We start from the raw sequence: 26830 nt of genomic DNA, 5'->3' as shown, positions 1-26830 counted from the left end.
CCTACCTTGTAAGAGTTTTTCGGTCTACCTTGTAAGAGTTTGTCTGTCTACCTTGTAAGAGTTTGTCTGTCTACCTTGTAAGAGTTTGTCTGCCTACCTCATAAGAGTTTGTCTGCGTACCTTGTAAGAGTTTGTCTGTCTACCTTGTAAGAGTTTGTCTGTCTACCTTGTAAGAGATGCCTACCTTGTAAGAGTTTGTCTGTCTACCTTGTAAGAGTTTGTCTGTCTACCTTGTAAGAGTTTGTCTGTCTACCTTGTAAGAGTTTATCTGCCTACCTTGTAAGAGTTTGTCTGCCTACCTTGTAAGAGTTTGTCTACCTACCTTGTAAGAGTTTGTCCACCTACCTTGTAAGAGATTGTCTGTCTACCTTGTAAGAGTTTGTCTGTCTACCTTGTAAGAGTTTGTCTGCCTTGTAAGAGTTTGTCTACCTACCTTGTAAGAGTTTGTCTGCCTACCTTGTAAGAGTTTGTCTGTCTACCTTGTAAGAGTTTGTCTGTCTACCTTGTAAGAGTTTGTCTGCCTACCTTGTAAGAGTTTGTCTGTCTACCTTGTAAGAGTTTGTCTGTCTACCTTGTAAGAGTTTGTCTGTCTACCTTGTAAGAGTTTGTCTGTCTACCTTGTAAGAGATGCCTACCTTGTAAGAGTTTGTCTGTCTACCTCGTAAGAGTTTGTCCACCTACCTTGTAAGAGTTTGTCTGTCTACCTTGTAAGAGTTTGTCTGTCTACCTTGTAAGAGTTTGTCTGTCTACCTTGTAAGAGTTTGTCTGTCTACCTCGTAAGAGTTTGTCTGTCTACCTTGTAAGAGTTTGTCTGCCTACCTTGTAAGAGTTTGTCTGTCTACCTCGTAAGAGTTTGTCTGTCTACCTTGTAAGAGTTTGTCTGTCTACCTTGTAAGAGTTTGTCTGCCTACCTTGTAAGAGTTTGTCTGTCTACCTTGTAAGAGTTTGTCTGTCTACCTTGTAAGAGTTTGTCTGCGTACCTTGTAAGAGTTTGTCTGCCTACCTTGTAAGAGTTTGTCCACCTACCTTGTAAGAGTTTGTCCACCTACCTTGTAAGAGTTTGTCTACCTACCTTGTAAGAGTTTGTCCACCTACCTTGTAAGAGTTTGTCCACCTACCTTGTAAGAGTTTGTCTACCTACCTTGTAAGAGTTTGTCTGTCTACCTTATAAGAGTTTGTCTGTCTACCTTGTAAGAGTTTGTCTGCCTACCTTGTAAGAGTTTGTCTGTCTACCTTGTAAGAGATGCCTACCTTGTAAGAGTTTGTCTGTCTACCTTGTAAGAGTTTGTCTGCCTACCTTGTAAGAGTTTGTCTGTCTACCTCGTAAGAGTTTGTCTGTCTACCTTGTAAGAGTTTGTCTGTCTACCTTGTAAGAGATACCTACCTTGTAAGAGTTTGTCTGTCTACCTTGTAAGAGATACCTACCTTGTAAGAGTTTGCCTACCTTCACTACTGCCCAGCAAAGTCATTAAAAATCTATTACAAACCCATTACAAAACCATTAAAAACACTGATTCCATTAAAATTGGCCATTATTTCTTGTTTCCATTTTTGGGACAAACCTGGAGTTAAGTAATGTAATGGGCATTATTTTTCTAAATTTCAATTACTTTCCTATTAATATTTTCTTTGTAATGGTCATTAACAAAATAATGGCCATTACTTCATGTTTTGTATTTTTCTTAATGGCCTTTATTCTGTTTGTAATGGCCATTAGAGTGGAGTCATCATAATGTTATGGCCATTACTAACTGTGGATTTTATGTACTTCCATAACATTTTCCATTTAATGGCCACAACAAATTATGATCACAATGTAATGGCAATTATTTATTGGTAACTTCATGTAATACCCATTACATTTTCCATTTAATGGCCATAACAAATTATGATCACAATGCAATGGCCATTACTTATTGGTACCTTCATGTAATGCCCATTACATTTTCCATTTAATGACCATAACAAATTATGGTCATAATGCAATAGCCATTACTTAATGGTACCTTTATGTAATGCCATTACATTTGTTATTCCGATGTGCAATTCCTCATAAGTAACATTTTTTTTCTTGTAATGGCCATTACAAATATTACAAATATCATCACATCATATTGTAATATATATGACAATGTTTAATATACTACCATGAATTGTTGACCTTAAATTAATGTATTATTTCAGTATCTTATTTTTCATTATATTGTTATTGTTGAATTGCATGTCTATATAACAATTTTGTTGTTGGCTTAAAGAAGAATAAGGAAACTGTACAGGTTTACTAAACCCCTTCACAATAAAAAAAACTTCAAATTTCCCGCCAAATTTTCCCGCCAAATTTTTCCCGCCCAATAACTTCAAGCAGGAGAGTTCCAATACATGGCAGCCATGAGGCTTTTCTCACACATATAAACAACATGTTATTTTACAAATGAAGGGAAGTATTTATCTTTAATACCTGGTTCATGATTAATACAAGACTACCAGGAAATGAAATATTCAACTCAGGAAGTATGTCAACCTGTTTATAGGTAAGAATTAGCTTAAAACCAATCACCATGCATGTGACCTAAATTTACATAGTGTACATTATATTCAAACAGCTTTGGCATTTCTTAAATTGTATTGCCTATTCAACCAAATTGTACAAACACACATCATATGTACATTGAGAATTAATGCAATAATGAACATAAATCACTCTTACATGTATCTGAAGAATATTAAAAGGATTTTGGGTCCACATGATTGTGTACTGTGAATATCCATTTTTGAAGCAGTTATCAATTTGAAACAAATGATGGATCACTTTGAATGCAATTTTTAATGGAAGGACTACATGTACAACGATATTGTCAAACATGCATAGTGATACAGTTCATGATGAACTTTGATGAAATTAAGTGGTAAAATGCATTTTCTAAATTTTCTGAATGCGTCTAATGTAATGGTCACATGTATAGGTCCATTAATTTTGTATACCTGTATATATATATATAATGGCCATTACACTTTTGTTTGTAAAAAGGTAATGGCCATTACCATTGTGTTGATCTTTAAACAGTTTTTGTACTTTAAAACTAATGGTCATTATATTTGTAAAAATTGTGGCCATTAAAGTGTATTTTCTTGTAATGGTCTTTTAGTTTTGTACACCTTTAATGGCCATTACAGAGTATCAGAAAGTAATGACACCGTTAATGGGCATTACAAAAATGGTTTTGCTCCAAACCTAATGGCCATTACATTACACCAAAATGTTTAATGCCCATTACACCATAAGGTTTGATGCCCATTACATTGAAAACTAATTATTGATGGCCCTATTATATTGTAATGGCAATTACTTAGTGAAAACTTTAATGGGTTTGTAATGGGCAATTTGACAGTAGTGATAAGAGTTAATGACTATTAATGTTTTTGTCAAACCATTAAAATCCTTAAAATGCATTTAAATTTTATTGTTTTTTTTCCAGACCCATTAATTTTGTACCTTTAATAGTCATTAATGTTAAATCAAAAGCCATTATTAAAATAATTAATGATCATTATAAATGTTTTGTTAATAGCCATTAAAATGTATTAATTAAGTACCATGAACTAATTGATTTGTTTCAACCCTTTGATGATCATTAAAATTGAAAACTGTCACATTTAAAGACTATCAAACTTGTATTAAAATTTTTCAATTAATAGCAATTAAAGGTACAAAATTAATAGCATGATTGATGGTTTATTGATGGGAAATTTTAATGGGGTTTTTAATGGCCGTTTTAAGGGCTTGGGTATGCAGTAGTGCTTGTAAGAGTTTGTCTGTCTACCTTGTAAGAGTTTGTCTGTCTACCTTGTAAGAGTTTGTCTGTCTACCTTGTAAGAGTTTGTCTGTCTACCTTGTAAGAGTTTGTCTGTCTACCTTGTAAGAGTTTGTCTGTCTACCTTGTAAGAGTTTGTCTGTCTACCTTGTAAGAGTTTGTCTGTCTACCTTGTAAGAGTTTGTCTGTCTACCTTGTAAGAGTTTGTCTGTCTACCTTGTAAGAGTTTGTCTGTCTACCTTGTAAGAGTTTGTCTGTCTACCTTGTAAGAGTTTATCTGCCTACCTTGTAAGAGATACCTACCTTGTAAGAGTTTGCCTACCTTGTAAGAGTTTGCCTACCTTGTAAGAGTTTGCCTACCTTGTAAGAGTTTGTCTGTCTACCTTGTAAGAGTTTATCTGTCTACCTTGTAAGAGTTTGTCTGCCTACCTTGTAAGAGTTTGTCTGCCTACCTTGTAAGAGTTTGTCTGTCTACCTTGTAAGAGTTTGTCCACCTACCTTGTAAGAGATGCCTACCTTGTAAGAGTTTGTCTGCCTCCTGATGACAAGCTGTCACATAGGTTGAGTACATGTTAGGTGGGATCTTCTCTACTCTACAACAAGACTTCATAATTATGTAACAAGAAAAGATGAATAATATTGCAATATTTAAAGGTAAAATATAGACACAGCATAAATAAGGTTTTGCATTATTAAGTTAAGCATTGAAATTACCATTATACTGAAACAGACTTTTCCCAAAAAATTACTCATTACGACTCTGGGAAGTAATAGTCAACCCCCACAGCAACCCTGAAACCCAATAGTAGTACCCTAGTACAAATATCATGGAGTTTTGTGATTTCTTTCAACACTTGCACCAAAATCTTAACATTTAAAATATTTGGCATAAAAAGTTAAATTCTGAAAATTCTGAAATCCATATTGTCATTGTCATGTTACTTCAGATAAACATCCTTGCCAAGCATTAGTACAACAACATATGACCTGACTGAACTGTAAACCTCTGACTCATATTTAATGCCTAAACTTTAACCAGTCAGACGAACAGACGGTCAGATGCAGACGCTATACCACAATACGCTTGTCAAAGTTCAATGGGCATATAAAACCACAAAATACGGAAATATACTGATAAAAGATATATATATATATAACAAACCAATGACTTGGAAGGGAAAACAACTGACCTTTTGAGCATATCGATAAATCTCATCCTTACATCCGGCACATCAGGAAGCTGACAAAAAAATAAAAAATAAAAAAAAATCAATCAAAAAATTAATAAAAAAATAAATAAAAAATTAATTAATAAATTTTATTACCTTTGTATGGTGTTTATTCATATTCTTAGGAAATTTTTTACCTTTGTTTTTGACATACAAAATGTTATATTTAACTTTGATGTAAAAGGTGTCAGGAAAATAATAAATTCTAATTAGGGTAATATATCTCTGATAATCATATCTTACAGGTCTTGGTTTGAGTAAAGCCAGCAGAAATCTCCCAATGAAGTATGGTTTTCGGAATATACTGTAGGAGAAAATCATAAACAATTTTAGGCCTCATGAAACATTTTTCCAATCAAAGAGTAGATAGTTAAATTGGCTATTTTGCTGTATTTCTGAAATATTCAGACTATATTTTGACAAAATACTCACTTGACATTAGGTATTCATGAACAGATTCTCCGATAACAGCAGAACACGCTTAAATTGCGTTGATCAGTCCTTTCAAGTTGACGTGGAGTAACGTCACAAAGAGATGACGTATTGAATTATGTTATATTTCACTGGTATGACAGAATATTTTGATATTTTTCTCTCGTGCTTTGCACTCGTGAAAATATCGATATTCTGTCATACTGGTGGAATATATGTTATATTAAACGGAAAATCATTCAATATCGACTATATATTGTTGTATAGGCCATTGTGTCGATATACAGTTGCTAACTTTATAATACAGTGGTCAAAGAGTTACATGACACATTGTAAATATACAAATATACTAACTTACATTTCACTACTTATGATACTATTTACATATCAATAAAACAATGATTTTTGGGCTTATTTATAGATAAATAAAACAATGATTTTCTGGGCTTATTTACATATCAATAAAACAATGATTTTTGGGCTTATTTATAGATAAATAAAACAATGATTTTCTGGGCTTATTTACAGATAAATAACAAAATGATTTTCTAGGCTTTTTACAGATCAATATAACAATGACTTTCTCAATAATACCTGGCCTCCATTACGGATGACGGAATTTTGTTTGTCCCCTCAAAAGTAGACACTGCTAGTTGTACATCCTTTTCGGTCTGCTCCAAGATCTGTTTATTACCAAAGATCAACAACATAACACAATAGTTTATTTAACAAATAAAAACGATATAACAGTTACTGTTCATTTCATCAAAAACATGAAATTTATAAAGAAATTATTGAAGACACTCATTGCTTAATGATGAACAAAGTTGTTCCTAGCCAGCATCAACCAATGATGAAGTGCATGCAACCTTTATGCAACCTGATTTTGTGAAACTCATGCATCAGTTGAAGGAAACAAATTATTGAGAAAATGGCGATTGATTATGAGGAAGTAGATGCGACATCAATAAAGATACACAACTGCCGACTTAATCAGGACGTTCAGCAGTTAGAGTTAGAACCACAAAGAAGCATAAATGACTAAGGGCTGTTCCATTAAAATATCTACCTGACCCCAGGACTCCACAATAAATCACTTCTATCCATGGTTGGATTTCCTTCCTATTACTTCTATGTAATTTATTAAATAAATTCTATGGCTGGTATACCCCTTAACCAAACTTGGAGTCCTTGGGTGGGGTTGATGTTTTACTGGAAAACCCCTAATATACAAACAATTTGTGTTGATGTGAATCTCAGTACCTTGGCTTTATCTCCATCCTGTCTCTCACATGTCAGGTCAATAGGATCCTACAATTTAAATTTTAAAACTTAAAACTAGAGATTTGAACAAAAAAAAAACATATCACACCTTCTCCCTACTATGCATTAATTTTTTGCACTTCATTGACCTTTGACCTGTAGGTCAAGATCTTCCTAACTATGCATCAATATTTTTGCATTCCATTGACCTTTGACCTGAAAGCCACAGTCTCCCTTACTATGCATTGATTTTGTTTGCAATTCACTGACCTTTGACCTGTAGGTCAAGGTCACAATGCACTTTGTTAGTGGGGTGATAAATTCATACAGCAACTTTCATTAGAATATCTTTGTTTAAATTGTTGTGGCTGGGTAGAAATTATTAGAAAAATGTGCACATTGACCTTTGACACTGAGATTAAGGTCAATAAGGTCACAGTTACCATGGTAGTGCATTGCGCATCAGATTCAGGTAATGCAAGTTTTTTTTCAAAATATCTTAAAGAGTTGAGAGATTATGGCCTGGAAACAACTCTCACTTACTTGACCTTTGACCTTGGCACTTAAGTCACTTGAGTCTAACTATTAAATGTACCAAAACAAAATTCTCTTATAATTCTGTCACAAAAAGCAGGATTTGGACCAAAGATTAATTACAACCCTGTACCTTCAGATCTGCTAGTCGAGTCTTTGCCAGCATGATATAGTCTGTTAGAAGTTCTCTACAGGTTGGAGGTACGAATGGGGGTCGTAGGATATGTACCTGAAGTTCAAATCAAGAATTACATTTCTGCCAGCTAAAAACTTCATCTTCAGTACACAGGTGACAACGACAAAACTCTGCCAATTTACACATATGGGCAAAAAGTTGAATAACAGCAACTTCATAAAAGGGAAAGACAAGATTATGCAGACACTATTTTAAATGTACACCATCAGAGTATGTTATAGGCATCATGGTATTTATTACATTGAAATGAAAATTTACTACTTTCATCATCATTAGAAAAATTATCAAAATATTACAAAATATATATGTCTTGTCGCATTCAGAAAAAAAAGAGTACCATAAGGCACAACATTATATCTTGTATTAAAATAATATTTTCATCACCTTAATAGTGGCTATCTGGCATGCTATGAATCTCATTTTTCACATAATATAAATTATTAAGTTGTTCTTATTCGGCTCATGCCCATGTGCAGATGATTCATGCTGACCTATCATGTTCCTCCCTGTCCCGATCGCCAGGGTAAGGTAATCGTAAACCCTCCTGGTTGAGTTATGACGACCCATTGACATAATTGCTACTAAGTATGTCATTGCAAAATACAGTGACAAGTGACAATGGGAACGTGGCAATCCCTCATGATTCGTAGATCCGTCCTGTTTCATTCTGCGGGATCTGTAGGTCACTTTTCAAACTAGACAGCTAAAGAAGTACCTTGAGGTGTGTTGTAGATTCGTAGGGAACCAGATCGGTGAAAAACCTCATCAGTACCATGAAAGTCTTCCTTGTGTTAGACAAAGATCGGGCTCCATCACCGAACATTTTCTGTAGGAACAAATGTTTATCTGAAGATTTCTTAACACATTTGATTACATATTTTAAAGGGACAATTAAGTCGAGTTAGTTTACTTTTTTTATCACGTCACAAATTCTTTCATGAAATTGTACTTCTGATCAGTACTCCTTATGAACTGCCAGTGCCCATATGTTGTTACAAGCTTATGTTTCTATGCATTTTTGAATTAATTGTAAAGGGATCTTAATCGTATAACCATCAGTTTATCAGCAAGCCATCTCTGCACTCTATGACCTGTGAGCATGGACAAACCCTTCTCATGACTGTAAACAACAAGAGTATTGCAGAGCGGAACAATATACACCCGTTAAATGCCTTTATATAATCATATACTATCTTGTATTAAAATAAGATTTTGCATCACTTAAGAGTGGCCATCTGACATGCTTTAAATCTCACTTTTCACTACAAAGTCAATTATTTATTTTCAGAAAGTTTGAGAAAAACAAGTATTCAAATATTCAACATCAGAAATTGATAGCAATAACTTTTGAGAACCTAGAAGTTCATTGGTGAGAGATCTCCCACTTTGAACAATCCCATGGCGAGAGATCTCCCACTTTGAACAATCCCTTGGTGAGAGATCTCCCACTTTGAACACTCCCTTGGTGAGAGATCTCCCACTTTGAACACTCCCTTGGTGAGAGATCTCCAACTTTGAACAATCCCTTGGTGAGAGATCTTCCACTTTGCACAATCCCTTGGTGAAAGATCTCCTAATTTGAAAAATCCCTTGGTGAGAGATCACCCACCTTAAACAGCCTATTGGTGAAAGATCTCCCACTTTGAACAACTTCTTGGTGAGCAATCTCCCACCTTGAACAACTTCTTGGTGAAAGATCTTCCACTTTGAACAATCCCTTGGTGAGAGATCTCCCACTTTGAACAATCCCTTGGTGAGAGATCTCCAACTTTGAACACTCCCTTGGTGAGAGATCTCCCACTTTTAACACTCCATTGGTGAGAGATCTCCAACTTTGAACAATCCCTTGGTGAGAGATCTCCAACTTTGAACAATCCCTTGGTGAGAGATCTTCCTCTTTGAACAATCCCTTGGTGAAAGATCTCCCACTTTGAACAACCCCTTGGTGAGGGATCTCCCACTTTGCACAACCCCTTGGTGAGAGATCTCCCACTTTGAACAATCCCTTGGTGAGAGATCTCCCACTTTGAACACTCCCTTGGTGAGAGATCTCCCACTTTGAACTGAGTTTCTCTCACACGTTTTATATACAAACAGAGTCAAATAGTTCTGTACCTGAAACCAGTCCTGGTATGACATGGCTACATGTGTACCTTCCAAGCAGACTTGACGAGCCAGCAGAAACGCTACAGCCATCTGGTCCATGGCGGATCTCTCTAACCCTGTCCTCAGCAGGCTGTACACAAACTCTGGTAAATTTATTTAATGTCAAGATGTAGAAACAGCCATACAAGGTCAAGGTCATGATAACACAAGGTCAAGGTCATAATAACACAAGGTCAAGGTCATAATAACACAAGGTCAAGGTCATGATGAACACAAGGTCAAGGTCATGATGTAGAAGTCAAAACCATTAAGTTCATAATGTTAACATTAATAGTATCTTATCATAAAATACCTTTTTTGTAAATATGTTGTCAAGAACATGCACAAATCTACTCTATATACAACATGCATTACCCAACAGACGTTCCGTAGCTGCAGGTTGACACACAACAAAAGTGGAGACAAGCGTCAGTAGACGTGGCCAGTTGATTGGCTGATCCTGTATCTGTCGGAGTATTTCTATCAATTCTTCATTATCAAACGCCAACAATAACTGTACAGAACACAACAGAGAGAGATTTAAAAACAATACAATCAATGTATCTTACATTAATTAACACATCAATTTTATCAAAATAAGGTAATGAGCTTTGCATTCAGTTACATTTTTACTGAACTACTAAAGATATTGTAATTTTCTGATGATGAAGACTATATGGTGACGATGATATGCTAATATCAGAACAACCATTCATAAACAGGAAACTTCAGAACAGATGAAGATTGAGCAAGTCAGAAACATTTTTACCTGTTTGAACACGGTGACGAGAAGTGGAGGAGATCGGGGGTAGGTCAGGTTACCCTGGACACTAAATGCTGATAAAGCTGTAATAGTAAAACACCTTGTAATAGGTAACTACTTATCTGTCTCTTAGATATTAAGTTAACAACAAGAGGCCCACAAGGCCTGCATCTCTCATCTGGATATTTCAGTAATCATGACAAAATACTCTCAAATAATATAGGTCATTGCCAATATTTTCCTAATTCTTGAGCTGTCTCTTCTTTTTTTTTTCGTTACAAATGGACCCCAACCCACCAGCCCCAGAGAAGCTGCACTTTCCATTTTTACAGCAATCTTCACATGTTCACTACCTTTATCAGAATTTTCATCCCAAAACATAAATATGACAATGAAATCCTATATTTCTCATAAATCCTCCACTAGTCTGTGGCTAAAATTCACATTGTTACACTTTTTCTCCAGCTCTGAACATCCCTGTTATTAGACTACGTCGCGTATACAGTCATAGGGGTTGATTTTTAGATTTGGAGTAACATATAAATTATGACATCTTTAAATAACCACAGTGACCAACAAGAGGCCCATGAGAATGTGCAATCCTACTGGATTCAATGTTTTTGAGATATGTACCTACGTTCATGCTTCATATTATCTTTTTTAGTTCATTTTCACTTTTCCACCTCTGGATTATATTATCGCAAAATCAAAGGCCCATGATAGTGATTTCATACACTACTTTGTACATAACACAATTTACAGGTGAGTAAACCATTACACTTTACATTCACAAACTAACAGGATGACAAATTTATTAAAGGTTAAAAGGTCACAGGAGACCTGGCCATACCTTTGGTTGGTCGATGTGTTAGTATGAGGTTTATGACACGGCTGTACTGTTTCCTCACCCCTTCTACGCTGTTTCCCTGCTGTACTGTAGCCACAGGGAGGGTTACAGGATTACTGTCCGCTGTCATAGTGTCAACAAGCTCTGGAAGCAACAAAATGTTCATAAAGGAACCGAAGTGTTTACATAATTACAGCTTCTCAATGAAGATATTCTACATATTGTGTAAAATACAATTGATTTGTGATTGAATTCTTTTTTTTTTTTTTTTTTTTAGTTCATCACTGAAAGTTCCCTCATCTATTGAATAGAGCTAAATCAGCCAAAACAACTATCAAATTCCCTTTCTTCTATCAATCTATGTGACAGTTTATGATTTTAGAAATCATAACAAAGCCTTCTAGGTCATATTTGCCCTGTTTTTATTAAATAGCAAAATAATTTTGGTTACTTCACACCGAAATCAGTTAAGAAAGTTAACTTTCTTGTGGTAAAAACATGGTAACATGAAATTTAAAATCAATCTTGATTTTGCCCTTCTTTATAATTCATCTGAAAACTTTAAAATAGGTAGTCCAGTTGACAAATATATCAGTATATACATACATCATATACAGTGTACCCTCGACCTATCGCCACCAGAATCTACCGCCACCCTCGCATACCGCCCACTACACCCCTAGAACGGATTTCCCTTCTATATAATTCCCTCGTTAAGTTCGCCACCCTCGCATACCGCCATCCGCCACGTTCATAACAATACAAACATCCCGAATCCCTATATATTACCCTCGACGATATCGCCATCTTGGTCCGTTTTTTCTGCGATCAAGGAACTCTTTAGTTTATAGAATCAGGGTATTTCCTTTTTCACAGGTAACTTAGTTATACGCTTGAATGAGTTTCTATCGGTCAGGTAGATATATGTATCGATGTTTATATATGTGACATCTACACACAGGTATGGTTTGATTTGAAATAGAGCATGACTGATTTCTGCTCAATAAGTGTTCTTATTTATGGTATGAACGATTTGGCTTCGTCAGTCGAGATGGAAACTCCGAGACGAAAGCGTGTTCTTCGTGATCATGGCCAGAAGGGTACGAAATGTACGGTCAATACCATGGTGTCTTATATGTTAACTCATTGTGTATTTAATAAAACGATGGTACAACATTATCTTTTACTGTTGTAATTTTCATGATTCGATACTAACGCCACCCTCGTTATACCGCCATAATTGACACGGACAAAATGTGGCGATATAACGAGGGTAGACTGTAATTGGAAAATCTGTTTCAAACATGATTACCATGAATTAGCACCAATACACGATACTGGTAATGATTGGCTGGTAAACTGTAATACAATGAACTACAAAGAGTTTCCTGAGAAGACAATGACATTTTTTTACTTTCTAGCTTTTTACTTACTCAAAATGGTTGAATCCAAAATCACATTGACCAACTGAAAATGAAAATAGAATAAGTACTGTCTATCCAGCCAGTGTAATAAGCGATCATACAACTGATTATAGGTCATACTGATTTTGGTCTTTGGTTACACATGGTATCGGACTATGGCAGAAAAATATTTCTTTTATCAAGTATATGCAGGTATGTATTCGGAGGTCCATTGAAATCTGCCATTGAAGCATAATAATCTGAAATACTGGATTGGTCAAGTATTTACTGGTTCTGTTGACCGTTTGGATTGTAAGGAAATGCTGACTGATGCCAGACAAATGATGGACACTGTGCCATGGCATAAGCTCACCGTCCCTTCAGACTAGATGAGCCAAAAACACCACATACTATATAGTTTATAAATATACAATCCTACTAACTCAAATAACCTCAAGCATGAAATAGTACAGAAGATGTTTTCATTTAAAATGGACAAACACTTGGATATTAACTTCTGAATCACTAATAAAATCCAACAAATTATGGTAGGTAACTCGTTAACGGACCTCGGAAAGACCATTAAATCTGTGAATTAGTACAATCAAGTGTCAACTTATACTCAACTCTGGGTTTTTTTAATTTTTAAATCACATACAATAAAATGATTTCTTACCAAATCAAATAAAGCAAGACTTTACCTTTTTCAGGGGTAATTTATCAGCATCAATTTTTCCAGGAAACGCTAACTGTGACAGATGATTAATAAACCCTTCTGGAAGTAAATGAAAGTAATTATTTAGTAAAACATTATAACATATTTTAAACTAAAGTTTCCTGTCATGTCAATGTTCATTTAAAAAAATATTTCTATACGGTTTTACAGGAGGATGTTCATGACTTTAACAGCACTTCCTTGAAAATTGCCTTTTGAAAGGTAAGTACAGGCAAACGATCGAGCATGCTGGGTATTATTAAGCAATACATGTTCCCTACCAGCCCCTGCTAAAAATAGTAACAGAGACCTTGACCCAAAAACCCTGAAACACGAATCTGATCTTTAACTTCTCATATTGAAGTTACATAGCAACTTTCATTCAACAGACAGATAGTTGTCCCAGTTTCATCGGTAGGGGAATAAAAAGATACCGATTTGGAAACAGGAAAGTGACATTTGTTTTGCCTGTGCTGAAGTTATGTACAGCAGAATACAATAATAACCCTTACCCAAGTTAAACCTTTTATCTTGTTTCACATCAAGTCTGTCAAAAATCTGCTGTACCAACTCCTCCACAAAACTTTTCTCATTTTGCTTACTGTAAACCAGAAATATCATTTTATACGAGAAAACAACAGACATCAATGATCAGGAATTAATCTAAGGTGTTGTATTATCACAAGGAAGTGATTGTGATGTGACGTGGGTTTGTATAAAAGAAATTCAAATAATGCAGAAATAGAGAATGATGTAGTGGGTATTGTCATCTCATCCTACTTAGATTGAATTGTCAATTATCAGCTTAATCAAGCATTATGATAAACTTCTCAAATATTGCTTTGACCTTAAAACAACAAAATTGATTTACTCTCTTTTTAATTGGTAAAACAATTAATTTGTTCTTTAAATATTATCAGAGCTTTTTCTTACATGATTGAGCATTTCAAATTAACTTTTCTTTTTTATTAACAATATCACAGGTATTACAGAAACATGTAGACAGATAAGGAATATCTTACATAGATAGATAGACTTCCACAGTCATCACGCCTGTCTCATGTAAAGTCCAGATAACATCCAGGGGGAGACAAATCTTAAAAGAAAATAATCAATTGTTATGATATGTTTTCATACCTCAAAAAGCAGATATTTGGTAACAAAACACACTTTTATACTACAGTTTAGTAAGAATAAAAGAAAATAGAAAATGATACTTGATACCCGAAACACAACATCAGAAGTCTGCATTGGCAGTTCCTGTGATTAGCTAGTTACACTGCATATGGACGTGAGGCAATGCAACGCGGCGCGACCGGAGGGGACGGGGCAGACATGGGAAACACTATATGCCCCCATTTCATGGCTGGGGCATAAAAATGCTGTTGTATTTCCCTGCAAGTAGCCAGCACTTTAGACTAAAACCTCTGTTTGCTCATACATATTTAATTATTAATATTTCATTGTTAGTATAATGTGACAGGGGTGAGGTGTCTTGCTGGGTGTCTTAGGCAGTATGCTTCGGTGAGGTAGCACGATAAATCGGCAAAGGTTCCGGCCTATCACAAGGAGACTTATTACACGAACATACCGCAGCCTCCCAAAACACACATACGCACTCATCACACTCATACATACTGCACACGGCAAACCGTCCTTAAATCACCTTAGCTGTTGATAGGACATTAAACAAATCAAATCAAACCAAAGTAAACTTCATTACTTATGTCTTTCTGGAACTAACTAGAAAGACTCCAGATGGAACTTGTAGTAGAGAAGTAATGATTATGAATCAAGATGCTTTATATGTTAAATATAACAAACCTCTTTACAAACAAGGTTGTAAAATCTTGATCTCTGCAAGTTGTGACTTTCCATTAAGTCTTTCGCTACCATAACCACTGCCGTAATCTCTTCCTGTGAATTAAAGATCAATTTTCATGTTTACAATATTTTCACAGCTTTGAAGATTTTAGCTTCAGTTTTAACACTACAACTTTATTTAAGTCCCTGAAATGCAATTTAACAAATGAAGATTTCTAAATACAAGAATTCCACACAAGTGCAGATATATTTTCATAAGTATTCAAAGCAAAAAAAGAGGAGTACTTTTAAAAGGATATATCACATACCACCAGATATCCTACAACCCAGTAGACGCTGCATGAACTTATAATATATTCACTTGGACTGAAATTTGTTCCTTGAGTTTTTTCTCTGCTGCCTTATACATGTTCTATGATAATTAGTCTATATACTGTTACATGACACCATTGTCACTCCTATTTTCCTTGATCATTGGTCAGAGTACAGCCAGACCAAGATATAATATTAAGTAATATCTGAAGGTCCAATAAATTCAATATCAGCAGATCTAGACTTCATTGTAAATATAATATCAATATCATATAAATCTAAATTACATAATCATTTACCTGCATGATGGTAGATGATTTTTTCGCTACCTTCCGTTGTCTTACAAAATCAACGATTTTATTGGCACAGGCCTCTGTTGCAATGAAATCGGAAGATGTTGCTGAAGAAGAAGCTAAACCTTGGACAGATGAGCACAAAATCGAAGCTGTGGATGAGAACAGCAGTTATGGGTTAATAAATTGTTGAATAAAGGTGTAATAAAAATTAATTATAAAATTCCAAGGGAGATAACTCAGCTGCCCAAAACATAACACCTTGGGAAATGTTTGTATAAAGATTTGAATTTGCTGTGTTATTATCCTATATTCACAAAAGAATATCATTTTTAAGGAGCAGATCTCACCGACACTGGTCAGTTATTTCTACATGAAATAATTTCATGCTAAGCTATCACTTGATGACCATGTGGCACCTTTAATAATACCTACATTTAGTTATCTTCTTACATAAACAGAAAATAATATGTGATTATTGAGAGTTCTTATAAACGTACCATGAATAAGGAGTTTCAGCTAGAAGCATGTTAAACTTAGGTTTCAATTTGTCATCAACTTTCATTGTCATTAATGTGCTGCTCAAATACATTTAAAGAAAATCAAGTTCAAAGTTCCAACACAAAAATTGCAATACTATTGAGTATTGAAACTACCCAGCATTCAGTAGCTCCCTTGGCTGTTTCAAAAGTTATCTCCGATACAGAAATGATTTAGCTAATCAGGTGATTGATGATAGTCCAGACCTGACCACTCCCAGGTGTCATTTTTTAGTACATAACTTAAAGGTTCTTTACACAGTTATTTAAAAATTAATGCTGAAAACTGCTTTTTAAAAACATCAGACTGTGTTTAAGTTTTGTATCAGTAATGTATAAAAGGATGATCAGACCTAAAACAATAGACACAATTTACAGTGGCATTCACCTAAACTTATAAGTACCAAAATGTTAACTATGGAAATTACCTGCCAACTACCAGTGAAAAATGATGCATCGAATTTTACCTGAGTCCTGGCAGTTTTCTTTGTTTAGAATGCTTGTTGTCTGCAAGAACAAATTACATACAATGATAAATATACACTTCTTTATTGTTTACAATCACATTATCATAACTTTTTCAGCCACAGAAGATTAATCACCAGTTTCTCCAACCCCTAGTACTGGAAGAGAGATACAACTCTTTCCGCTAACCATCCCTATTTTCACTACAGAATACAGAGTGTTGGCGTTTCGTTAGGATACAATCTAGCAAGGATACAAATGAATGAGGACTTTTTCCTTTCCAAAAACTGACAGACACATGAAATTGATCTTGAACACATTCAGAGAACATTCCTATTAGACTACCTTTTATTAACTTTTTCAAGACGGGCTTTTAACTATGACAAAATATATTTATGTTAACATACCAAATAATTTCTATTAAATTTCATCCATACCCCATCAAATTCACTTTCATTCAAAATTGTTACCTTTTTTTGTTAGCTGTAAGGAATAAAAAAAAATATTAGACTACTTATACTGAGTTTTTTTCTGCAACTATACATTTACCTCATTGAAGACCTGGTCTAAATCTTGATGGTAGGAAATGAGCTCAATTACAGCTTCTTTCAACATCGATTTACCATCCTCAGTTAGGTCAGCATGCTTTCTATTACGAGATTCTGCAAGTTCATTTATTACAATATTAATCCAGTTAGAATGTTTGATATTACTAAATACCATCATGGACAAGTGGCCTACAAGATGCATTTCAAAAATCATGGCAAAACATTTTTATTTATGTTTAATATACAATAAAAGCATTTTTCTATTTTGGGACTTGTCTCTCAATATGTACCATGTATGGGGTCTGGAGTAAACACCTTCCATACACTTACATGTAATTTGATTTCCTGTCATGGTTCCAAAAATGATTCTTATCAAATTCAGTTGAAAATCATCCAACTTTAATCTTACATTTTCTGGCTTATTTGTGTCTTCTATAATGCACAACCAGTACTTGATGAAGCCAATTGGAACCTTTCCATCATGTAAATTTTCTTTATCTACTATTAACCAGCTGGTTGAGCACACTTCCAGTACATATACTGTAAAGGTCCCCTGCAGGCATATGCATTTGTCCACATGAAAATCATGCATACGCATACGTAATCAGTTGCCTGTATCGAGGATATTGGTCAGAGCTCCCTTCCTGATCATGAGATAATTTTTTTATCCCATATAATCCCTTTGGCTCTTATTTTTACAATAGTTGCATGTGAATTTGACAAATGGTTCGACCTGTCATGATCAGAAATTTGTGTTTTGACTTCTGAAATTACTCAATGACAACTGATAAGGGCCACGGTACCGTGATGTTCTGGTTGTCACATGTTGATTTATCGCTATAATAGCTTTTTATACCTATAAGCTTACAGTACTGAAGCAGTACCAATCCGTCGAAAAGCACTTTTTGGATAAAAATGAATGCGCGCAAAAGCAGCATATGAATTGAAAGTAGCAGGGGTGTTATAAACCACATTCGAACATGTTGAAAGCAGTTTTGATCGTAATTAATTCAGTCATTAAGTAATTAATTGCTATATTATTTCAAAATTGATTGTTATTGTTTATAAATATGTGCCCATGGCAGGGATAACTCTGGCTCTTAAAACCTATGGGAGATTTTATGAGATTAACAAAATTCCTATGAGATTTGTCTGTATAAAGAGTTACAATTTTTGAATTTTTAATGAGATTTTTTTGAAAAACATGGGTAAAAATCCCCAAATCTCTGCCCAAAGTGATCCCTGCCATGGCCATTAAACATGATGTTTGGACACAATATTTACTAGATTCTATACCACGACCAAACAAAACAGGGTTTAGTATATCTTCTGTTTTACGAAACTAGCAGCTTACCAATCAAGCTAAAGAAATTTTCATCACATCCAGCAAGTGTATTCGTTATTGTACTAGTATCCATGTCATCTAATATAAGCTACAATAAGCTACAACGAATTCCGAAGTGTTCCTTCTTTTGGATTCCCCGCTTTGACCGGTGTTCCATTGTAAAAATGCCGCATAATATATGCACCTTAAACCTGCTATAAAAAAATGATATATTTTTCAGTTTATATTATGACAGTAGTAATTGGAATTTATAATTACTTGGAGATTGATATGAACGTCTGTATCATTTAGTTTACTAATATTATTATCGAAATCAGCGAGGAACTACTTATAAGGGGACACAAATTAGCCCAACACCGTCAATAAAAGATCTAGCATAAGGGAGATAAATCGGCAAATGTCCACTCGGTCAAGATGTCGTACATGACAACTCGAGCAATAAACCATGGGCAGTTAGTGAAAACGCTTTACAAACAGGCTTTAAGAGCACATGAAACTACAACAAACTACAGGTAAGCTAACACAATACGTTTACACCATTCGCTATTTTCTAAAGATGCACGCGCATTTACGATAAATGTGAACACTTTGACCTTGTAGCACAGGGACATGAGAATTTAACATTACCAGAATGTCTTGGTCAATTGGAGTTTGACGTTCTATCAATAAGAATATGTAATAATCCATATAAAAATACACTATGCCAAAACAATCGTCAAACTCTTCTTTGATCTAATTTTTTCGATAGGCAAATTAAGTTTAAGGTTGGCATTTTTAACACTCATATAGATATCTATATCGTTCTTTTCTTTTATTGAGGGAGGGGGGGTCTTTTCTGAGAGTTTTTTGGGACTGTTAATGAGCCCCATTCTCCATTGAGATTATTTGATATTAAGCCAAAATCTGCCATTAATCTACAGTCAAACAATTATATACAGCGGACTCTGTCTAAACCGGACACCTTTGGGACCACACAGTCGGTCTGTAGAGAGTTCCGGATTGTAGAGATTCTGCTGTTATATCGTTGTTGAATGCAAAAAATAAAAAAATGAATGAAAGATATATTATAGATAAGATGTCATTGTGAATTATTTATGCATATAATACAAACTTTGAATAACATAATTCAATTAAACACTGGCAATATGAAACCATGTGTACTGAGTCCGAACAATCAACCGATCTGACACTTTCTAAAAGAGCAGATTCCCAATTCTCAATGTTTGTTAAACGGAGTCATACAAAGGTTTGTCTTCATCATCCAGCCGTGGCCACCTGTGGACAGTGACATTAAATTTAAATGGTCAATCAAAATTTACCTGTGCGGCAATTACAACTTCTCTTCCGTACGAGACCCGTAAACCTTAACAGCTTTTAAACATCCACTGCCACTTCTATTTGTAAAACCATTCTTTTAGCTCACCTGGCCAATATTTAAAGGGCCAAGTCAGCTTATGCTGTGGTGCAATGTACGTCAGTCGTCAACTTTTCATTCTTAAGTTTTTTTCAGTTCTTCAGTTGTTCAACTTCCTTATACATTGTATTATTGTTTAGCAGTTTAGTGTACATATATAAGATTACTGAAGAACCTGTAAATTTGATTACAACTGCATATACACATCACAACTCAGTGTACATCAATGGTCATTTTTCTGGTGAAGATATATATAGCAGGGGTAGAATTTAATATTTTTGACCAGGTAGACCACAGGGCTAGTACATTTTGAAATTTACTATGTACTAGCCGTGATATTTCAACGTAAAAATCTAATTTTGCTTATAGTTTTTAGGCTTTATATTTTACCCCTCTAGGACCAATTGGAGCATATATATAAATAGTATGGAGTCTGTACTATTTATATCACGGACTGGAGAAACAAATTGAAAACAATACGGGATTTTCAGAACTCTTTAAACCTTGTTAATAACAATGTTGAATTAGCGATCATGGAGGAAAAATTCATACTCCTGAAAATTTTGCTAGACCAACCGAACTAGTAGGGTAGCAGTGTACAGTAAAAATGCCAAATTCTGAAAAATATGGCACATGTTTTAGATATGTAAACATTGCCAGTTAACCTTACATATAACCTCTAATAAAGTATATATATTTGAAATCTGTACAACATTTGCAATTTTAATAGAGCTCTGAAGGATAAGTAAACTGATATTTTCTGTGATTTTTAGAGCTGTGAATACCATGGTAACAGCTTAAAAAATTCTCAAAAATTGCAAAATATTATGATATTTGACCCAAAATGGCACAATTCTCTACACAATTTTTTTTCTGAAACCTATTTAAAATTAAATATCTCTATCCCAAAGACAGAATTAATCTTGTTTGGACATATGTTGTAAATTAAGTTTTTCCGCTATCTTACCTTTTCTGTGGGCTGCCATTTTGCGCTGTAGGCAAAACTAAATTTCCTGTGTAAACACACGTTCGGAAAATCCGGATATTTAAAATCCGGAACCAATTTATTGATTTTTGTTTTAATAAATGTGAAGCCTGTATGTACTACTTCATACTGAATATACCAATTATAGTGTACATTTATTTTTTCATTTTTTATGCATATCATAATACAGGAGTTATTTGCTTAACAAAAAAATTGCCCATGTCCAGGCTGTCTTACTGTGGTGTGCTACCTAGAAATAAACATTTGCTAACCCTGTACAATATTCATCACTAGCCACGGGCTACCACTAATTTCGAACCCTGTATAGTCACGCTTATACCCCAATGTGATATACCAATCAAGTGATATCTTTAAAAAAACACTTTCCGACATGATAAAAACAATGAAACATCTATTATGGAAATATGACATATATACATTAGATTAAAAAGAAGTATCATACAATTTTATTTGTGTTATTTTTAAAAAGATATAACAAAATGGTAGCAGCCAAATTAGTGCCAAGATTTTTTTTAAATGTCAAGTAACATCATTTTTACTAATCATGCAACATATAACGTCATTTTATGCCATTGTTTGTGTTTTAGATATATAAATATTTTGTTCCCCAAATGATATCCCTACCAAACTTAGGAATCTCATTCTGAACAGAAAAGAAAACTGCTGGCCAATTTCACCACAAAACTCATCTGTAACATTTATATACAGTGCACCAGATATGTATAGTTAACTTTGGTCTTTATACTAATATTGTTGTGTTTTTATTCTGTTGTAGACTGGATTATAGATTCGGTGCAGTGAGGATAAGAGCGATGTTTGAGAAATACAGAAATGAACGAGACATGGACAAAGTTAATCAGCTGATGGCATACACTGAAAAAATGATATTTTTGACAATACCGAAAACTAAGCAATGTAAGTTAAATGGATTCAAAAGTCAGTAGCAAAAGTTTCTAGATTGAAGGTCCAAGCTTAAGTACTGTGGTTACCTACACAGGGACCTGAGAATTTGTTACACCTACACAGGGACCTGAGAATTTGTTACAATCTACATGTATTTGGAAGACACACCCTTGTAGAATATAATTTATGCGCTCAACATATTTTTTTATTTTTTTTTTTTCATCGAGAAATGTAGCGGGGTTGATTTTTTATCACAGAGTACTTACCACCCTTGGAATTATAGTGAACACTGGGGGTGTCATTTTTACCAAATTCTAATATAACCCCCGTGTAAAATGTGCTATACAGGCTAGGGAAAATCCAATTTTTTCATGTAGACTGTATCAATTCTCAGGTCCCTGTGGCTTACCCATACCATATATGGCATTTGTGCTTTTCTCAGGAAGTGAAGATCATAGATAGTCCTTGGCTGTCATGGTTGTATTTATACTCTCCATAGACAAGTAACTTTACCCCAGTGTAATTGCTTGTGAGAACATGATATGCAACAGCTAGGTCTCCAGCTGTATGGTACATTCATATAAGATATAGTCAAATCTAATGTCCCAGGGATCGACACTAACAGTAGCCAGAATGTCCAGTCAACATTTTCAGTCAATTGTATAATGTCCAGCTAAAGTTTTCTTCATTTACTTCAATAATTTCATTAGCTCACCTGGTCCGAAGGACCAAGGTGAGCTTATGCCATACCGTGGCGTCTGTCGTCCGTCGTCCGTCCGTCAACAATTGACTTCTTCTTCCTAAACGCTGATCAGAATTTGATCAAATTTGGTCAGAAGCATCCCTATGGGAAGGGGACTCAAAATTGTACAAATGATGGGGCTGGCCCCCCAGGGGCCTGAGGGGCGGGGCCAAAAGGGGTCAATTTTGCTATATTGATATAAACGACTTCTTCTCTGAAACCGAGCAACGGATATCGCTCATATTTGCCTGGTAGCATCACTATGGAGTGAGGATTCAAAATTGTACATATAATGGGGCTGGCCCCCAGGGGCCTGAGGGGCGGGGCCAAAAGGGGTCAATTGGGCTATATTGATATAAACGACTTCTTCTCTGAAACCGAGCAATGCCTGTCGCTCATATTTGCCTGGTAGCATCACTATGGGGTGAGGATTCAAAATTGTACAAATGATGGGGCTGGCCCCCCAGGGGCCTGAGGGGCGGGGCCAAAAGGGGTCAATTGGTCTATATTGATATAAACGACTTCTTTTCTGAAACCGAGGAATGGATATCGCTCATATTTGCCTGGTAGCATCACTATGGGGTGAGGATTCAAAATTGTACAAATGATGGGGCTGGCCCCCCAGGGGCCTGAGGGGCGGGGCCAAATGTGGTCAATTTAGCTATATTGATATAAACGACTTCTTCTCTGAAACCAAGCAATGGATATCGCTCATATTTGCCTGGTAGCATCACTATGGGGTGAGGATTCAAAATTGTACAAATGATGGGGCTGGCCCCCAAGGGCCTGAGGGGCGGGGCCAAAAGGGGTCAATTTGGCTATTTTGATATAAACGACTTCTTCTCTGAAACCGAGCAATGGATATCGCTCATATTTGCCTGGTATCATCACTATGGGGTGGGGATTCAAAATTGTACAAATGATGGGGCTGTTCCCCCAGGGGCTTGAGGGGCGGGGCCAAATGTGGTCAATTGGGCTTTATTGTTATAAACGACTTCTTCTCTGAAACTGAGCAATACCTGTCGCTCATATTTGCCTGGTAGCATCACTATGGGGTGGGGATTAAAAATTGTACAAATGACGGGGCCAACCCCCTGGGGGCTGAGGGGCGGGGCCAAAAGGGGTCAGTTTTGCAGAATTGATATTAACGACTTCTGCTCTGAAACTAAGTAATGGATATCGCTCATATTTGCCTGGTAGCATCCCTATGGGGTGGGGATTCAAAATTGTACAAATGGTGGGGCTAAACCCCAAGGGGCCTGAGGGGTGGGGCCAAAATTGGTCAATTTGTTTAAACAACTTCTTCTCTGAAACTAAGCAATGGATATTACTCACATTTGTATGGTAGCATGGTTATGGGGTTGGGATTCAAAATTGTACAAATGTTGGGGTTGACCAAGGCTGCCAGGGGGCTGATGGGTGGGGCCAAAAAGGGCCAATTCGGCTAAATTGATTTAAACAAATTATTCTCTGAAACTTAGCAATGGTTTTACTGGTAGCATCCTATAGGGGTAGGGATTCAAAATTGTATAACGGAAGGAGCTGAACCCCCCTCCCCCAAGGGCAGAGGGCAGGGTCAAAAGGGGTCAATTAGTCTAAACAAGATCTTCTCTGAAACTAAGCAATGGATATCACTCACATTTGTGTGGTAGCATCCCTATGGGGTCGCGCCAAAAGTCAATTTCATTTTATGGATTAATGCACTTTTTGGCATTTTTAGTATAAAATAAAACCAATGTACATGTACCCATATAAAATGCTTATGATATATATTGACTTAGCAATACCAGCGACAAATATACTGAAGGAACATTCTTGTTTCATATTTCATGAAACCAGGTGAGCGATACAGGCCCTCTGGGCCTCTTGTTTTCAAAACTTTTTGTATGAAACCCTTTGGTATAAGATCTAATCTTTTTATGCTCAGAATGAACTAGAATGCAGGAAACTGCATCTAGAATATTTAATTTTTTCCTCTGTGTTGAGGTAAGGACAATGCCCCCTAATCCCCCAAGAGGATCATCACCTTTGGCAGCCCGGGCTGCCTCATTCCAAAACCTAGCAGCCGGCGGTCTGTCAAGGTGCTTAAGTCAGTGTCAATCCCTGAATGCTGTTCACCTTCTCAACCAATTTGGTACAAGCGTAGGCCATAGTGGGGTTGTGAATGTTATGAAAAAATATCAGATTCGTGAAGGAAATGGATGGTAATTCTTTGACTTCATCCAAGTTGAAAGGGTTAAATGTCACACTTGATCAATTTTTGGAATTTTTAGGAAGTTATCAAAGGTGAATTACATGCACTATTTCCCTAAATGACCATAGCTGTCGATGGGCTGTAAAACCTAAACAAACAATCAGAAGATAGCACTATAACATTCAAATTTTATTAACCCATATATTGTCATCTGCAATATTGGATACCTGTATGTATATGTAAATTATATATATATATTTCTTCTTTACAGTTGAACATTGTCCAAGAGGTATTGCCCATGGAAGATATGACGTTAGCCCAGATATGGTAAGTGGGTTTGAATGGAATTATCATACTTCAATGATGTTAGCCCAGATATGGTAAGTAACAGTGGGTTTGAAATGGAATGATCATACTTTAGTTATGCTGGTGATGCATAGAGAAAACAAAAACCCTGAAACATGAACTTGATCTGTAGCTATACTCATACTGAAGTTTCATACCAACTTTCACCGATATACCTTTAAGCATGGCTGAGAAAAGTGCAGAAAACTGAGTGGACAGACTGACACTGACAGACAGACAAACAGACAGACAGACAGACAGGGAGGAAACCTATATAGTACCCCCGGTTTCACCAGTAGTGGACTAATAATATTGATGTTCCAGTTTGAAAGTAGGAATTGAAACATGAAAAAAATTAATTTTAAGTGCACCAACAGTGCAAGTTGTTTTGTTTCTTTACCTGGATACCCTGTACTGAAATTTAAATTGTATCCAATGTTGGTAGGGCAACCTTTAAAGATTGCTGTGAAACTTTATCCAAAAGAGAGCCATTCAATTCCACAGTGTTTTATGTCTCCTGCTATTTTTGTAGCGGCATCAGCAGGGTCCCTTGACAGCTAGATTAAATTTTCTATAAAGCAGTGTTGTGTCAATATTAATGAGGATACATGTATAAGTACAGCTTAGGTACTTCACACATGTTCCTTGTGACAAGACCTTTCCATTGGTACTACATTTGCGGACCTGCTGACCTTTAAGTTGAATGTGACCTTTGACCTACTTTTAAAAAACTTTAACCTTACCCACAGTATGTTAACAGAACAAGATAGGGCCTTCATATTTGAAGCGTGTGTACCTTAATTGTCACAACACCTTTTAATTCTGTTGGTACATTTGTGAACTTGCTGACCTTGACGTTAACCTTTGACCTACTTTTTAAAAACCCAATTCTGAATTTTAACCTACTTGGTCAGCTATGTTGTTGTCTGACAAATCTTGTTATACACATGTATTTCTAAATATTTTTTCCTTTTTTACAGGTATTTGATGCATATCATCCATTGGAAAAGGCTGCTTACCCAAAGTACTTTGCCAAGCGAGAGTTAGCCAAACGTGACCATATTTTGTGGTGGGAGAAAACCTATGGCAATACTGAGGCCAAATCAAATTAATGATTGGTTTTTGAGTATCAGTTTGATAGTAGATCTAAGAATTCATAAAGTGAGTGTGAACTGGAGACGCATATATTTTTAAGTAAGATTGAAAGCAAAGCTTGCAGAGGCTTTGGAAATGGAAAGATAAATTTATCCGCACCAGATCCGGTAAACAAATATGTTGTATCAACAAGATAAATAATTTAATTCATGTTTAGTGTTTACATTGATATTGTCACCTGGTGTTTGCAATTGTGCTTTCAAATAAACAATTGAGAACAATGAAATCCTTTCTTTGTTTTAAACTTTTCAAACCAGAACAGGTAGATGATATAATTTATTGTTTGGTTCATGCCATATATATGTATTCGTGTATACATAATATCTGATCAAGTCTAGTTCTTAAAAACAAGGGATTTCTTTCAAAGTCTATTTCATCATTTTCCAAAAAGCCTTTGGTTTTTAAT

The 26830-nt window shown here is 35.5% G+C and overlaps 2 protein-coding genes across 2 annotated transcripts in view; one reads left to right on the top strand and one right to left on the bottom strand.

The window, feature by feature from the left end:
• Window positions 1–18808, bottom strand: part of LOC117338147 (Fanconi anemia group A protein homolog) — a 45011-nt gene extending 26203 nt beyond the window's left edge. Inside the window, exons 1-20 of the mRNA XM_033899364.1 lie at window positions 18675–18808; window positions 17322–17434; window positions 16775–16814; window positions 15775–15920; window positions 15164–15256; window positions 14362–14435; window positions 13852–13940; window positions 13326–13399; window positions 12655–12688; window positions 11225–11365; window positions 10381–10457; window positions 9987–10125; window positions 9582–9715; window positions 8182–8292; window positions 7404–7499; window positions 6737–6784; window positions 6068–6156; window positions 5285–5345; window positions 5003–5052; window positions 4329–4405 (exon numbers count right to left, since the gene is read on the bottom strand). Coding sequence (XP_033755255.1) covers window positions 4329–4405; window positions 5003–5052; window positions 5285–5345; window positions 6068–6156; window positions 6737–6784; window positions 7404–7499; window positions 8182–8292; window positions 9582–9715; window positions 9987–10125; window positions 10381–10457; window positions 11225–11365; window positions 12655–12688; window positions 13326–13399; window positions 13852–13940; window positions 14362–14435; window positions 15164–15256; window positions 15775–15920; window positions 16775–16814; window positions 17322–17434; window positions 18675–18738 — 1750 coding nt within the window. The 5' untranslated portion in view covers window positions 18739–18808. The remainder of the gene's footprint in view (window positions 1–4328; window positions 4406–5002; window positions 5053–5284; window positions 5346–6067; window positions 6157–6736; window positions 6785–7403; window positions 7500–8181; window positions 8293–9581; window positions 9716–9986; window positions 10126–10380; window positions 10458–11224; window positions 11366–12654; window positions 12689–13325; window positions 13400–13851; window positions 13941–14361; window positions 14436–15163; window positions 15257–15774; window positions 15921–16774; window positions 16815–17321; window positions 17435–18674) is intronic.
• A 200-nt stretch (window positions 18809–19008) lies between these two features.
• LOC117338159 (NADH dehydrogenase [ubiquinone] 1 beta subcomplex subunit 9-like) lies at window positions 19009–26650 on the top strand. Its single transcript, XM_033899384.1, has 4 exons — window positions 19009–19177; window positions 21861–22000; window positions 25196–25251; window positions 26250–26650. Exons 1-4 carry the CDS (start codon window positions 19080–19082, stop codon window positions 26379–26381), a joined length of 426 nt encoding a protein of 141 aa, XP_033755275.1. The 5' UTR covers window positions 19009–19079; the 3' UTR covers window positions 26382–26650.
• Window positions 26651–26830: the final 180 nt, after the last annotated feature.

The sequence above is a fragment of the Pecten maximus genome, chromosome 11 (assembly GCF_902652985.1).
Source record: "Pecten maximus chromosome 11, xPecMax1.1, whole genome shotgun sequence".
Taxonomy (NCBI): domain Eukaryota; kingdom Metazoa; phylum Mollusca; class Bivalvia; order Pectinida; family Pectinidae; genus Pecten; species Pecten maximus.
Note: the sequence above shows the minus strand (reverse complement) of the source record. Positions and strands in the feature narration are given on the sequence as shown.